Here is a 12,895-nt window from a genome sequence, read left to right as displayed (position 1 = left end):
GGTTACGGTATTCCCTTTGAGGAACTGGGGGACTGGGCAAAAAAAATTTTTAAGGTTTTGGCACGGGACAACCCCTTTAAAGGTGAAAGGAAAAAGTATGGCAGAAAAGTGATGTCAAAAAATCCCCTGACTATAAATCCTCCTCAAAATGATTATTTTGAGGCAGACTTCTTAAAGGGGTTGTCCCGCGCCGAAACAGTTTTTTTTTTTTTTCAATAGCCCCCCCGTTCGGCGCGAGACAAACCCGATGCAGGCATAAAAAAAACAAACCGTCCAGTACTTACCCGAATCCCCGCGCTCCGGCGACTTCTGACTTACCTTGTGAAGATGGCCGCCGGGATCTTCACCCTCGGTGGACCGCAGGTCTTCTGTGCGGTCCATTGCCGATTCCAGCCTCCTGATTGGCTGGAATCGGCACACGTGACGGGGCGGAGCTACGAGGAGCCGCTCTCCGGCACGAGCGGCCCCATTCAGAAGAAAGAAGACCGGACTGCGCAAGCGCATCTAATCGGGCGATTAGACGCTGAAGATTAGACGGCACCATGGAGACGGGGACGCTAGCAACGGAACAGGTAAGTGAATAACTTCTGTATGGCTCATATTTAATGCACGATGTATATTACAAAGTGCATTAATATGGCCATACAGAAGTGTATAACCCAACTTTGTTTCGCGGGACAACCCCTTTAATCCTTTTAATTCTAAACTTTACCTGTCGTTCAAGCTCTTTACCATGGGAGTGTTTGATATCACTGTTACTATCTGGCAGTTGTACTGATATCTGCTGAGGCTCAAACAGTGATTATCATGCAGGTGTATACTTTGTTGCAACTTTGTTTTTTTTTGTTTTTTTGGTACAAATCATTTCAGACAGATTTACTATTGATTTACACCAAAAAGAACAGATGTTACATCTCTTCCTCCACTTTTCAAAAGTGTGTAGAATAGAGGATTGGGTTTGAGTAGAGTGAGTTCATAGAGACATTTAGGACATGCAACTCTTTAAGGAACCTATCACCCGGAATGGAATTATGCCACAGAACGTAGCCAGAAATGCAGCTGTGGAATACCACACCAAAATCTGCACATTATTCTGGATTTTCATGCAGAATTGTAAGCAGGTTTGAAGCCATTTTTAATTCCACGTCAAAATCTATAGGTAACCTGCGGATTTTGATGAAGAATTTACAGTCCCATGTCAAAGGTCCTTAAAAAGTCACCAAATGTGATGCAATCTCACTCCAGTAACCAGGTGGTGTACAAAGTGACTTCACATCTCTAGACATATTTATCAACAAATGTATCAACATTGTGCAATAATTGCTACATTTGTTGCATCTTTAAACTGAAGATGGGAAAGAAAAGTTGCCAGAATACTGTTGCCCTGATGATAACTTTCCCTCAATGTGCTTCAAATTCAACAAATATAAAAGTTCTAAAATGAATTGTCAGTGTTCGAATAAATAAAATGGAAAAAAAAGTAATGCTGAAACTCGAATTCTCATATTAATAATAAGATGAAAAGGTGCAATAAAATGATGTAGTAAAACATTTTAAAAGAACCCAATCAAAATCAGTTCTGCTATTATGGAATGAAATAAGAATTTGTTTCTCCATTTTGTGACCACAGCTCCCCCTACTGGTCTCTTTGTTAAAATTCATACTAGAATTGAACACCTTGAACAACAGACTCCTCCAAAAGAGGCACTCCTTGTTTGGAAGAGCTTTATAGTTTATCTAACATTAATTAATTTGCATATTTTTCCCATGGAACTTTGCATAAACATCATTATTCATGCACCAACTGGGTCTCTTCAATGAGAACCAGTACCCTCTCCAAGCAATAGACCAATCAATATATTTATTAAATCAAGATGAACAAACTTGCATTTGTGAATTATGTATTATGGTGTATTTACACATCAGATTGGTTACAGAAATTCCTCAAACTGTCCCATTCATGGGAATGAGGCTTGCAGAAATCCATGAGCATGCTGCAGAAACAACTTTATTTTTATGTAGAAACATAGAAAACTAATGGCAGAATAAGTCCACGTGGTCCATATAGTCGGCCCTTATATTATATCCTTGATCTTTTTGTCATAGGTTAAACAGATGCTTATCTCAGGCAGTTTGAATTCATGTATTGTTGGTTTTCCAATCACATCTGCTAGAAGTAGAGATGAGCGAGCGTACTCGGAAAAGCACTACTCGCTCGAGTAATTTGCTTTATCCGAGTATCGCTGTGCTCGTCCCTGAAGATTTGGGTGCCGCTGCGGCTGACAGGTGAGTCACAGCGGGGAGCAGGTGAGAGCGGGCGGGAGAGAGGGAGAGAAAGATCTTACCTCCGTTCCTCCCCGCTCTCCCCTGCAGCTCCCCGTGCCGGCACCCGAATCTTCAGGGACGAGCACAGCGATACTCGGATAAAGCAAATTACTCGAGCGAGTAGTGCTTTTCCGAGTACGCTCGCGCATCTCTAGCTAGAAGTTTATTCCAAGCATTTACTACTCATTCAGTAAAATAATATTTCTTAACATTACTTTGGGTCTTCTTCAACCAATCTCAGGTTGTGCCGCCTTGTTTTAGTGTTTAGCTTCCTAATAAAAACACTTCCCTCCATATAAAGGTTTCCATCATGTCCCTCTCCCTTCCTGTAATTTTATATATATATATATATATATATATATATATATATATATTATAAAGTCTCCATCACGTCTTCCTTCTCCATTCTTTTTTTCCTGTAACATAAACAAATGCTTATAAAGCAGGATCACAATCTTCCTCTTTCTACTGGTTATACTACTAGCTGTGCAGCCAAGCATCCTACTTGTTTTCCCTGCTGCCTGGCAGCACTGGACTCATTTTGGGGCAGTCAGAAATCAAAACCCCCAAATCCCTCTCTTCTGAAGCCCTATATAACACAGAACAGCTAATTCAATACTCAATGTAATCAATGGATTGTTCAGTCACAGAAAATTTGTAGCGAATCTGCCACGGACCCTTTGTGAGGATGACTGCAAGCAAAGTCTTTTATGAAGGGCTCTGTGTTTCAGCAAACAGTAATGCTGCTGGCTATATTATGCATCTACAGGATCTCCCTGTGCCACCATATGGTGCTTCCATGAATAGCTCTATAATACAGCATGTGTTAGAACATTGCACTCTTTTTTTGAAGGATTCATATACAGTAAAGACATGCTAAGATGTATGTGGTTTCTACAGTATAAAACCAGATGTACATAGAGGTAGAGTATGGGCTTATAGTAGGCTATAGGTGCTGCATTACTGAACTGTGATGCCACGGTGTGCATGAGGCCTAAAGCTAGCAATTGCTACACACCAAGAAAATGTGGTAGGTATGTTTGCATCTCCTAGATCATATGACTTTGTTATGGATCCTCCAAGTTCATCATAGAATAACTACTGCCGAAGCATTACTCCATCACTCATTTTCATAGAAAGAGATACAGATTTTTTTTTTTGTCCTATGGATTTAAAGGGGATCTGTCAAAAAATGTGGCATGTTACATCTCAGGACATATTATAGCATTCTAGCAAGGAATATGGTACTATATCAAGGCAATGTACAGTGGTATACAAAGTCCCTACAGCTCCATAATGCAGACTTTGTACTTTGCTGTTATTCATATGTGTTCACGGGTCATCAGGAATTTATTTGCACTGTCTGTACTATATACACTTATATTTTTTAATCCAATCACACACTATTTTCCCATACCTATTCCTAGTTTACAATATTCTGTATTTTTTCCCTAGTGACGTCCTGTTCGGACCCCGGTGATGTAACTCACAGTCGCAGGATACTTTCAAACGCGAAGTTCCCAGTGGGCAGCACAGTGCGATATGTGTGTGACAAAGGCTATGTCCTCACAGGAAGCACCACAGTAACCTGCTACAACCGCCAAGCCGGAGTACCCAAGTGGAGCGACCGTGCACCGAAATGTGTCCGTAAGTCACATGGCATTAAACTTTAGACTCATAGTCTTGACAGATCATTAATATTTGCTTAAATGGATTATGTCACCAGGTTCATTATGCCCGAACCACAAGCAGCATGAACCAGGGATCATGGGTGTTTTAAGGTACCTTTACATGGGCTGATAGTCAACCAAATGATCACTCAAATGAGAGATTATGGGCGACCGTCAGCCTGTGTACACACGGTTCCCATCGGGGCACTGGGCAAGAAGTCGCTCAGTTGTCGATAGTTGTTACATTTCAGCTCATTGAGCGGCTTCTCACTTAGTGTAAGCAAGAGTCTCTTAATCTATGAAGAGCTCCTGCTTACTGTGAATGTAGACGGGCGGCCGGAAGAGATCTCTGGCCCGCTCCTTTTGTGTAGGGACAGGAGAGAGCTGCCACTTTGCATGCAGCGGGCGGAGAGAGACCGATGCAGTGCCGCCCCCATGACTCGGCACTCAGCTCCAAGTCAAAAATCAAGTTATATTTATTCTAAAATACTGCAGCATTTCAGAAAACACCCACGAGGGCAACAGGCTTCCCTGTCCTGAGTTCATGCTGCCCATTATTCAGGTAGCATGAACTTGATGATACGATCCCTTTAAATTACATTCTCACTAAAGACATGATAAGTGATAAATGTATGATCGCTGGGGCCTCACCACTGGGACCCACATGATCATTAGAATGGCGGTTCTGAGTCCCCCACTTGCCATCATTGCATGACTGTGGTGACGAATTTGAGTATGTTTCCTATCCAGTCTTTATGAGGGGGTTCAAAACAGAGGTGTACAGTGCTGGGTTGTTAAATGTGGAAGAAAGAGGAAATCAGGACCCCCATTCTAGTGATTGATGGGTGTATCAGTGGTCATACATTTGTCATCCATCAAGTGTGTGAAAATTCCTATAAAAGGGGGTATACAGGATTGACTTTTATCACCTATCCACAAAATAGGTGAAAAAAGTCAGTTCAGCGAGGTCTCACTGTTAAAAAAAAAAAACACTGATCCCGAGAATTGCAGTCTCATGTCCCTCTTTTCTTTATACTGCAGCCTCACTGTATTCCTAACAATGAGGAGACTGAAGGGAGCAGTAGTCTTATACGATACTCTATTCATCTTCAGTTGGACTGCCAGAGATAGCCAAGCACTTGTACCACGCTATTTCCATCAGCACCATTGAAATGAATAGAGTTGCATTGCAAATGCTCAACTGTCACTGAATTCAACCTCCTTCTCACTGTGGGTGGGTACAGCGAGCTTGTAGTGACAAGAAGAGGGTGACACAGAACCCCCATTCTCGGGATCAGGGGTGCTCTCAGTGGTAAAACCCCCACTGAACAAACTTTTTGTGGCTAGAGAATAAAAGTCAATCTTGGTACAAGCCATTTAAAAGAATTCCTTGTAGCCTTTTAACCCCTTAATGTTCCGTAACGTAAATTACATCCTGGGCAAGCGAGAATTGTATTGAGGGGGATCGGGAGCTGATCTTGCTCTCTTCCATATGGGTGCTGACTGTTTTTCCTCAATCTGAGTTTGTGGGTCCTAAACGACCCATGCCCAACCACTGTGTTGAGATTGTGGGGTGCTGTTCGATTGCCATGGCTGTCGGGGGCCTTCTGAAAGCCCCTATAGCTGCCATTGAAGATTCCCTATCAAGCCATGATTTGGGCATGGTTTGATAGACTGATTGTCAGAATGTGGTATAATGTAATACTATCAAATGATCAAAAGGTCAAGTCCCTATTGGAGACTAAAAAGAATGTGAAACTCAGTTTGAAAAAGTTTTATAAACTATTTTTTTTTTAAAGTAATACAATTTTTTTTTTTTTTTAAGTCCGATCTATCAAAGTAATGCATTATTTATCCTGCATGGTGAATGTTGTCAGAAAAAAAATACACAGCATTAGAATTGTGCTTTTTTTGGTTACACCATCTCCAAGAAAAAATTTAAATCAAAAGCAATAAAAAAAGTTGTATGTAGTCCAAGATGGTATCAATAGACACTACAAGATGTCCTTTAGAAAAAGAGCCTTCACACAACTATGTTGACGGAAAAATAAAAAAACTTACCACTGTCGGAAGGCGGCGGCAGTAAATAATTTTATTTTTCCAAAGATATTTTATTTTTTAAAAGTAGTAAAAAAAAAACTATATACATTTTTCAGGGCATTATTTGGTCCATTAAGAAATATATAACTTGTTTAGCAAAAATCAAGCCCCCGGACAGCTACTTCGATGGATAAATAAAAGAATTGGGATTTTGTGAAAGTGGGGAAGAAAAACCAAAAATGAAACAAAATAGAAAAAAAGGCTAAGTCCTTAAGGGGTTAAAGGCTAAAATGCATAGAGTAACTTTAGATTTACGTGGTGAACAGATGAAGGCTTCCTCATTTAATTTTAAATGCTATTTGTGTACCAGAATTTCATACTTGATAAGCTGATTATTTTATAATGTTTATCCTTAGCTGAAAAATATGAGCCGTGTGGAAATCCAGGGACCCCGGAAAATGGTCGTCAGGAGCCGGAGAGAAGGGCGTACCAACCAGGGGATGCCGTGAGATTTTCCTGCAGTTCTGGATACATGCTAATGGGAGAACACAGTATAAAGTGCATTCCTGGACACCCATCACAATGGAGCAGCTCCCCACCGATCTGCAAAGGTAATGAAGGTACCAAGTAGATGCGATAACACATAAGGTAGCCAAATCACATACGTGCGCAGGGGGGAGTACAGCCTGATCTTCTTTTGGCACTGACTATTTCACATTGACATTGGAAGCTCTTTTAAGGTTTATGAATCACCAGATTGATACATTTCAACAACACAAAACTACGAGTAACAACATAACGTTTTCCTAATGATACAGTTTTGGCAAACAAGACTATGTTCACACTAGCATTTTTTGTTTCCGTCTAGCTGTTCTGTCGTGGGAACAGCTAAGCAGAAAGAAAGCGCTTCAGATTTTCTGACCACAAACATGTATTAAATGTGTTGGACATTATTATTGGTATTGTACTTTGGGATAATAAAGCGCAGGAGATTTTTATTCTTTTGTTCAAGTTTTAATGGATCATTTTCAGTGTGAACACAAAGCCTGGTCATCTGTACTAGAGATGAGCAAGCATACTCGCTAAGGACAGTTGCTTGAGCGAGCATTGTCCTTAGCGAGTACCTGCCCGCTCGGAAGAAAAGGTTCGGGTGCCGACGCGGGTGAGCGGGGGGGAGAGGGAGAGAGAGATCTCCCCTCCGTTCCTCCCCCGCTCTCCCCTGCCGCTCCCCGCACCCAGCCGGAACCAGAACCTTTTCTTCCGAGCGGGCAGGTACTCATTAAGGACGATGCTTGCTCGAGCAATTGCCCTTAGCGAGTATGCTCGCTCATCTCTAATCTGTACTAAAGTAGTTGAGGTCAGGATTTCATACAATGCTAAACTTGTGGTGCTTTCTTATGCAACGGTGTTGAAAATATACAGAGAATGGTGTGATCGAGGAAAAACATCCAGCGAAAGGGGATTCTGTGGGTGTAAACAACTTGTCGATGAAAGGGGTCAGAGGAGGATGTCATGAACAGGATGACAAACAGGTGGTGCACAGTCAAGCAAATAGTAGCCAAAGAAAAAGCTGGTGCTCCAACTAACATCTCCAAATGCAGAACTTGTCATTCCTTAGCACGGGTTATAAGAGCAAATAACTAGTTTGAGTGCTGATACTGTCTAAGAGAAACAGAAAGACGAGACTTCAGTGGACAAAAGAGCGTAAAAATGTGATCACTAAGCACTGGAAAAGCATCACCTGATCAGGTGAATCCAGATTTCTGTTGCACCATGCAGAATTTGGTGAAAGCAGCATGAGTTGATGAACCCTTCCTGTCAGGTGTCAACATTTCAGGCTGGTGGAGGTGGAATAATGATGCGCAGAATGTTTTCTTGGCCCATCCTGGGCCCTCTGATATCTGTAGATCTATGCCACAATAACTAACTGTTATACCAAAGGCCAAAGGATTTCCAATGCACTACTAGCTGGGTGTCTCTAATAAAGTGACCACTCTGGGTCACCTACTAGCCACAACTTGGGATGCAAAACAGTAACCTGAGTTTATTTGCAAACAAAAGTGCCACAAAATGATTAATTAGATTTCTTATTATGGCATCCTAGATTCATAACTGTCACTCCTTTTTCTCTTCTGCAGCTTCATATAAAGAATTCTACAGTAACCAGGGTGTAGAAGGTGAGTGCAATCTGGACTAGCTGTAGAGAGCATGAATGAAGAATAACTGGAACCAAGTCACGGATATTATTTGCAATTTTTCCATCTATTTACATGGCTGGCTGCGGTGTAATGCAGAGAAATTACGCCGCAGCCCCAAAATACCTCGGTCGGCAGAACTATTAGTAATCACTTTTAAATGCCCCACTAAAGGTACCTGTCAGTGTTTAGCAGCGCTAGCCACTGCTAAACTCCCTCCCCCATCCTTTTCTAATGGCTCCCATAGACTCCCATAGGAGTCTATTGGACCACACAACGCAGGAGGTTCCATAGACTCCCATTGGAGTCTATGGAGCCTCCTGCCTTGTGCAGTCCAAAGATAGGGAAAGAACTATATTTTTCAGCAGTGTGGAGTTTTGGTCGCTGAAATCACGCGCTTATGTGCTATATTTTTCGGTCCGCTATTTTTGCACGCAAAAAAATCGTTTATCTGAATAAATCTATAGGAAACCATCGCCTCTGATGTTCGTGATTTTATTGCGCAGCTAACTTAGCCACGATATAACGCTCGTGTTAATAAGGCCTAAAGCTGTAGGTACATAAAGATTTATTTATCAGAGAGAAACAATAAAAGAGAAGAAGATGCACATTAGCGAAATATCGCTCTGTATAGGAATGTCCTAGAGCAGGCAGGGAACAATAAATGCTCTGACATCTCTATGTCTACTGCTGATCATACACTGAAATCAATCACAGCGTCTCCGAAGAGTTCTCCATGCCTACGTAATTGTAATGTTTAATCACTGCATCCTGAAACAACTTTGTTTTGAAATTTCATTTTAAAATCTCTGCTTGCTGTCAATTAAAGGGAATGTCTTGTTTGCATTTAGCAGCTGAAAACGGTTTTAGTCTAGTGCTACAATGTATGGGATTAGGCAATCCAACTAGGGGGAAATTTATTAAAAAGTATTAAAATAATTGAAAGTATTTATTAGCTCTGGAACGTGGGGATGAAAAAGATCGAACCCCCCCCCCCCCCCCCTAAAATGGCTGGTAGTTCAAGGGTTAATATATTTATGCCACTTTCCTAGTGTAGATACATAGGGATATGGCATTCGGGCCACAAGCCATATATTTAGAAAGGAGTTTGTGTGACTCTTTCCTGTATCATTAATGGCAGTGATAGATGTATCCACTCAGTTTATGTATTGCTCATATTGTTTGCAAATACGATCTTTCAAGGGAAATGACTGCCAAGTACAAGTTAAATAAACTGACGGCCTTTCTTCTCTTTCGGTCCAGCTGTGGAGAAGGCAGCGGCTTCAGGCATCCCCGTAGAAGGCGCACACATCCTGCTGGCTGTCTTTGTTCCTGTCATTATGGTGGCACTTGTGATCGCTGCCATCTACCTATATTTCTCCAAGTAAGAGAATACAAACAGCGCGGGCAGCGAGCTGAACATTACACTTACCGCTGTCTCTTTGATGATTCCCTTTTTTCTCTCTGTGTACAGGCTACAAGGAAAAGCTCTTCTCCGCCTGCCTCTCTCTGCGTCACCTCCATACGATCAGGTCACTGTGGAGTCTGCTTTTGACAATCCCACATTTGAGACAGCAGTGAGTACCGGTAGCTAAAGAAGCGAAGAATTGTTAAACTGGCATTTGTACAATTAATGCAATATGAACAAATCAAGAATTACATTTTCTCTTACAGCAACGCATTCTACCTTATGGCTGTTTTCAAAAAGCAGCTCCAGTCAAAGTACAGGGGGTAGACAAAAATATGGAAACACCGTACGAAATGCATCCCTTAAGTTACATGGGATTATATATCATATTTACATGAGACCAATCTTAAGTGGAGGTAATATGAAATAGATGTTGCCTGGTAGAAGTGAACATTAGTTCATGTCAGCCAAAGCAGTGATTAGAGATGACTGAGCGTACTCGCTAAGGCAAACTACTCGAGCGAGTAGTGCCTTATGTGAGTACCTGCCGCTTGTCTCAAAAGATTCGGGTGCCGGTGGGGGAGAAACGGGGGGAGATCTCTTGCTCACTCTCCCCCCCCCCCCCCCCCCCTCCCCGCTCTTCCCTGCTCACTCCCGGAACTCACCGCTCTCCCCCGCCGGCACCCGAATCTTTAGAGACGAGCGGGCAGGTACTCGCATAAGGCACTACTCGCTCGAGTAGTTTGCCTTAGCGAGTACACTCTCTCATCTCTAGCAGTGATTCATCTAGAAGGAATAGTGACCCACCTGTAGACACAGTCTATCTACAAATGGGTTGCTCATCCAGCCACCCTACACCCTGCTGTGTGGCGATGAAGGACAAGAACCCCTAATCAGTCTGTCAACAGCTATGTCCTTCTTCCTTTTGAGGGCTCAGTCAGATGAGCGGATATTCGCGCGTTTTTTCGTGCAGAAAGAAAACGCACTGCGTGCACAGCAGGACATTCGTGCCTACAAAAGATAGAACAATGGGTGGCAATGGACGCGGCCATGCGGATTTTTTTCCGCACGCAGTGCGTTTTTTTTCCGTGCGGAAAAACATGCGAATATCCACTCATCTGACCAAGCCTCAAGGAGTCTCTGATTTCGTTCACATGAGTTAATGTATATATTTTTCCCATGGAGCATTGCCTGAAAATAATTTTCCATACATCCACTAGGCTGGATCTCTTCCATGAGAACCAGTACCCCCAACATATCCCAAGATACTGTATATCTTGCTCCCCACATTAGCCAAAATCTGGTCAAACATGGTAGATTGTATTGCCTATTAGACTAGACTTGAGAATTGTGCCATAGAGATAATGTAGCAACGCTTATTACTAGAGATGAGCGAGCACGCTCGGTTGAGGCAGTTACTTGAGCGAGCATCGCTCTTCTCGAGTAACTGCATAATCGTCCGAGAAAATTCGGGGGAGAGGCGGGGCAGGGAGAGTGAGAAAGATCTCTCTCTCCCGCCCGCAACCCCCGAGTGCTGGCTGTGATTGGCTAAGCGTAAGCCAATCACAGCCAGTGCTTCCAGAAGGCGGGGATTTTTGAATCCCCAACCAGAAGAGGAGAAGATTATTGCCGGGGACCTGGGAAGAAGATGCGGTCGGGCTGAAAGCGCGGGACAGGTGATGTATGTGTGTTTTGTTCTTTTCTTCTACAGCCAGTGCTTAAATTTTAGCATTGACAGTAGGATTTCCTATTGTCAAAGTTGCATCACACCGCACGAAAATCGCATTTTCGTGCAATGCAACAGGGAGGAAGGCTCAATAGAGAAACATGGACTACAAAACCTCACGTGTCATGTGCATATAGCGGGACCCGTGAGGTTTTTGTGTCGGTTTGTAGCATGCTAGAAAACATTGCATGTGTGAATGAACCCATAGGAAAGCATGGGCTTCACATACATGCGATTCGTAGCATTGCAGCAACGCTACAAAATCGCGCGACTTTGTTGCCCGTGTGAACGAGGCCTTAGTAAGATATGTTTCAATTAAATTGTTGTACTTTTCTTTACATTGCAATGATGGTGACTGTTTCTAAATATTCATATCGTAGGACACAAGAGAATATGAAGTATCCATATAGACATACAAGCAGCATCAGTCTTGGTGGGAAAGACCTTGAAGAAAACAACATCTTGTCACCGTCTAATGTGAGAATGTTCCTGAGTCTTTGCTTCTTCGGTGGATGAACTGAGTATTTTACCCCAAAATGGGAGCAATTTACTGCAATGGTGCAACTGTAACCTCCACAGCAACCCACAGCTAACGTAACATTCCCACATCCTGTCCTTCTGTCTGGTTCCTGCTACTGTTCTTCTTGCCCATACGATCCTCTCTTAAATCCACAACTGGATGCTTCCTATTTGGATCAACAGAAGATTCATCCACTTGCAGCAATGGTTGAGAAGACTTTTCGAAGGAGCAAATTGATCCACTAGTTAAAACTGCATGAACAATACCCTCTCACACAAAAAACAACATCACACATATAACAAAAACAGGAACATGCAAATACATTAAGAACAGATACTGGGGACCAATAGAAGAGGTTCAGGGGAACTTCACCAATAGAGTGTGATTGTCTATACAGTATCGGAAAATTGCGAACAATTATTGTAGAGAGATCCACATTTAGGAAGACACACACTTCTGTCCCTGACCTATGACAGTATGTTCTGCTACATATGTAAATAGGAATTTATATATTTCTTTATACAAGGTTCAGTGGGGGATTTCATAGAAAAACTTCATTTTCACCAAGTCTCAGTGACAGCATTAAATCTTCTATTCGATCGTCAAGGCAGAGACAAGTTGATCTGCTTTTTGTACAGTAAACCTATTGGTGCCCATTTGACTTTATGCACTAGATGATCACACAACCGTATTTTATTTGTGCCCTTTTCCCAGTCAACAGAGAGGGGAACATTTGTAAGCTATTCCTTGCAGAGAACAGGCAGGTAAGCAGGAACAGACTTCGGCTTATTGCCATTTTGGTTAGAAAATAATAACTTTGTGTAACTGCGTAATTCTCGTATTTTTATTTCTGTTTTTAGCCCTGGTTACTTGTGCAGTAGTTTTACACTTGGAGAAGGTATTTATGAGAACCATGATCCTACCCAAAATAATTGGACACCTGAGCAAGAGTCAAAAGTAGTATTTATTTCCATATGTTAATACTTAGCGAGGCTCCTTTGGTCCTTATGA

General features: G+C 42.2%; 1 protein-coding gene across 1 annotated transcript in view; it reads left to right on the top strand.

Moving 5' to 3' along the window:
• The window catches only part of SEZ6 (seizure related 6 homolog), a 268,918-nt gene extending 256,472 nt beyond the window's left edge, over window positions 1–12,446 (top strand). The window contains exons 12-17 of the mRNA XM_066601545.1: window positions 3,781–3,972; window positions 6,452–6,646; window positions 8,174–8,212; window positions 9,494–9,614; window positions 9,705–9,807; window positions 11,745–12,446. Of these exons, the coding sequence (XP_066457642.1) occupies window positions 3,781–3,972; window positions 6,452–6,646; window positions 8,174–8,212; window positions 9,494–9,614; window positions 9,705–9,807; window positions 11,745–11,774 (680 nt within the window). The 3' untranslated portion in view covers window positions 11,775–12,446. The remainder of the gene's footprint in view (window positions 1–3,780; window positions 3,973–6,451; window positions 6,647–8,173; window positions 8,213–9,493; window positions 9,615–9,704; window positions 9,808–11,744) is intronic.
• Window positions 12,447–12,895: the final 449 nt, after the last annotated feature.

The sequence above is a fragment of the Eleutherodactylus coqui genome, chromosome 4 (assembly GCF_035609145.1).
Source record: "Eleutherodactylus coqui strain aEleCoq1 chromosome 4, aEleCoq1.hap1, whole genome shotgun sequence".
Lineage (NCBI taxonomy): Eukaryota > Metazoa > Chordata > Amphibia > Anura > Eleutherodactylidae > Eleutherodactylus > Eleutherodactylus coqui.
The sequence above is the reverse complement of the archived record's forward strand: the minus strand, read 5'-3'. Positions and strand labels throughout refer to the sequence as shown.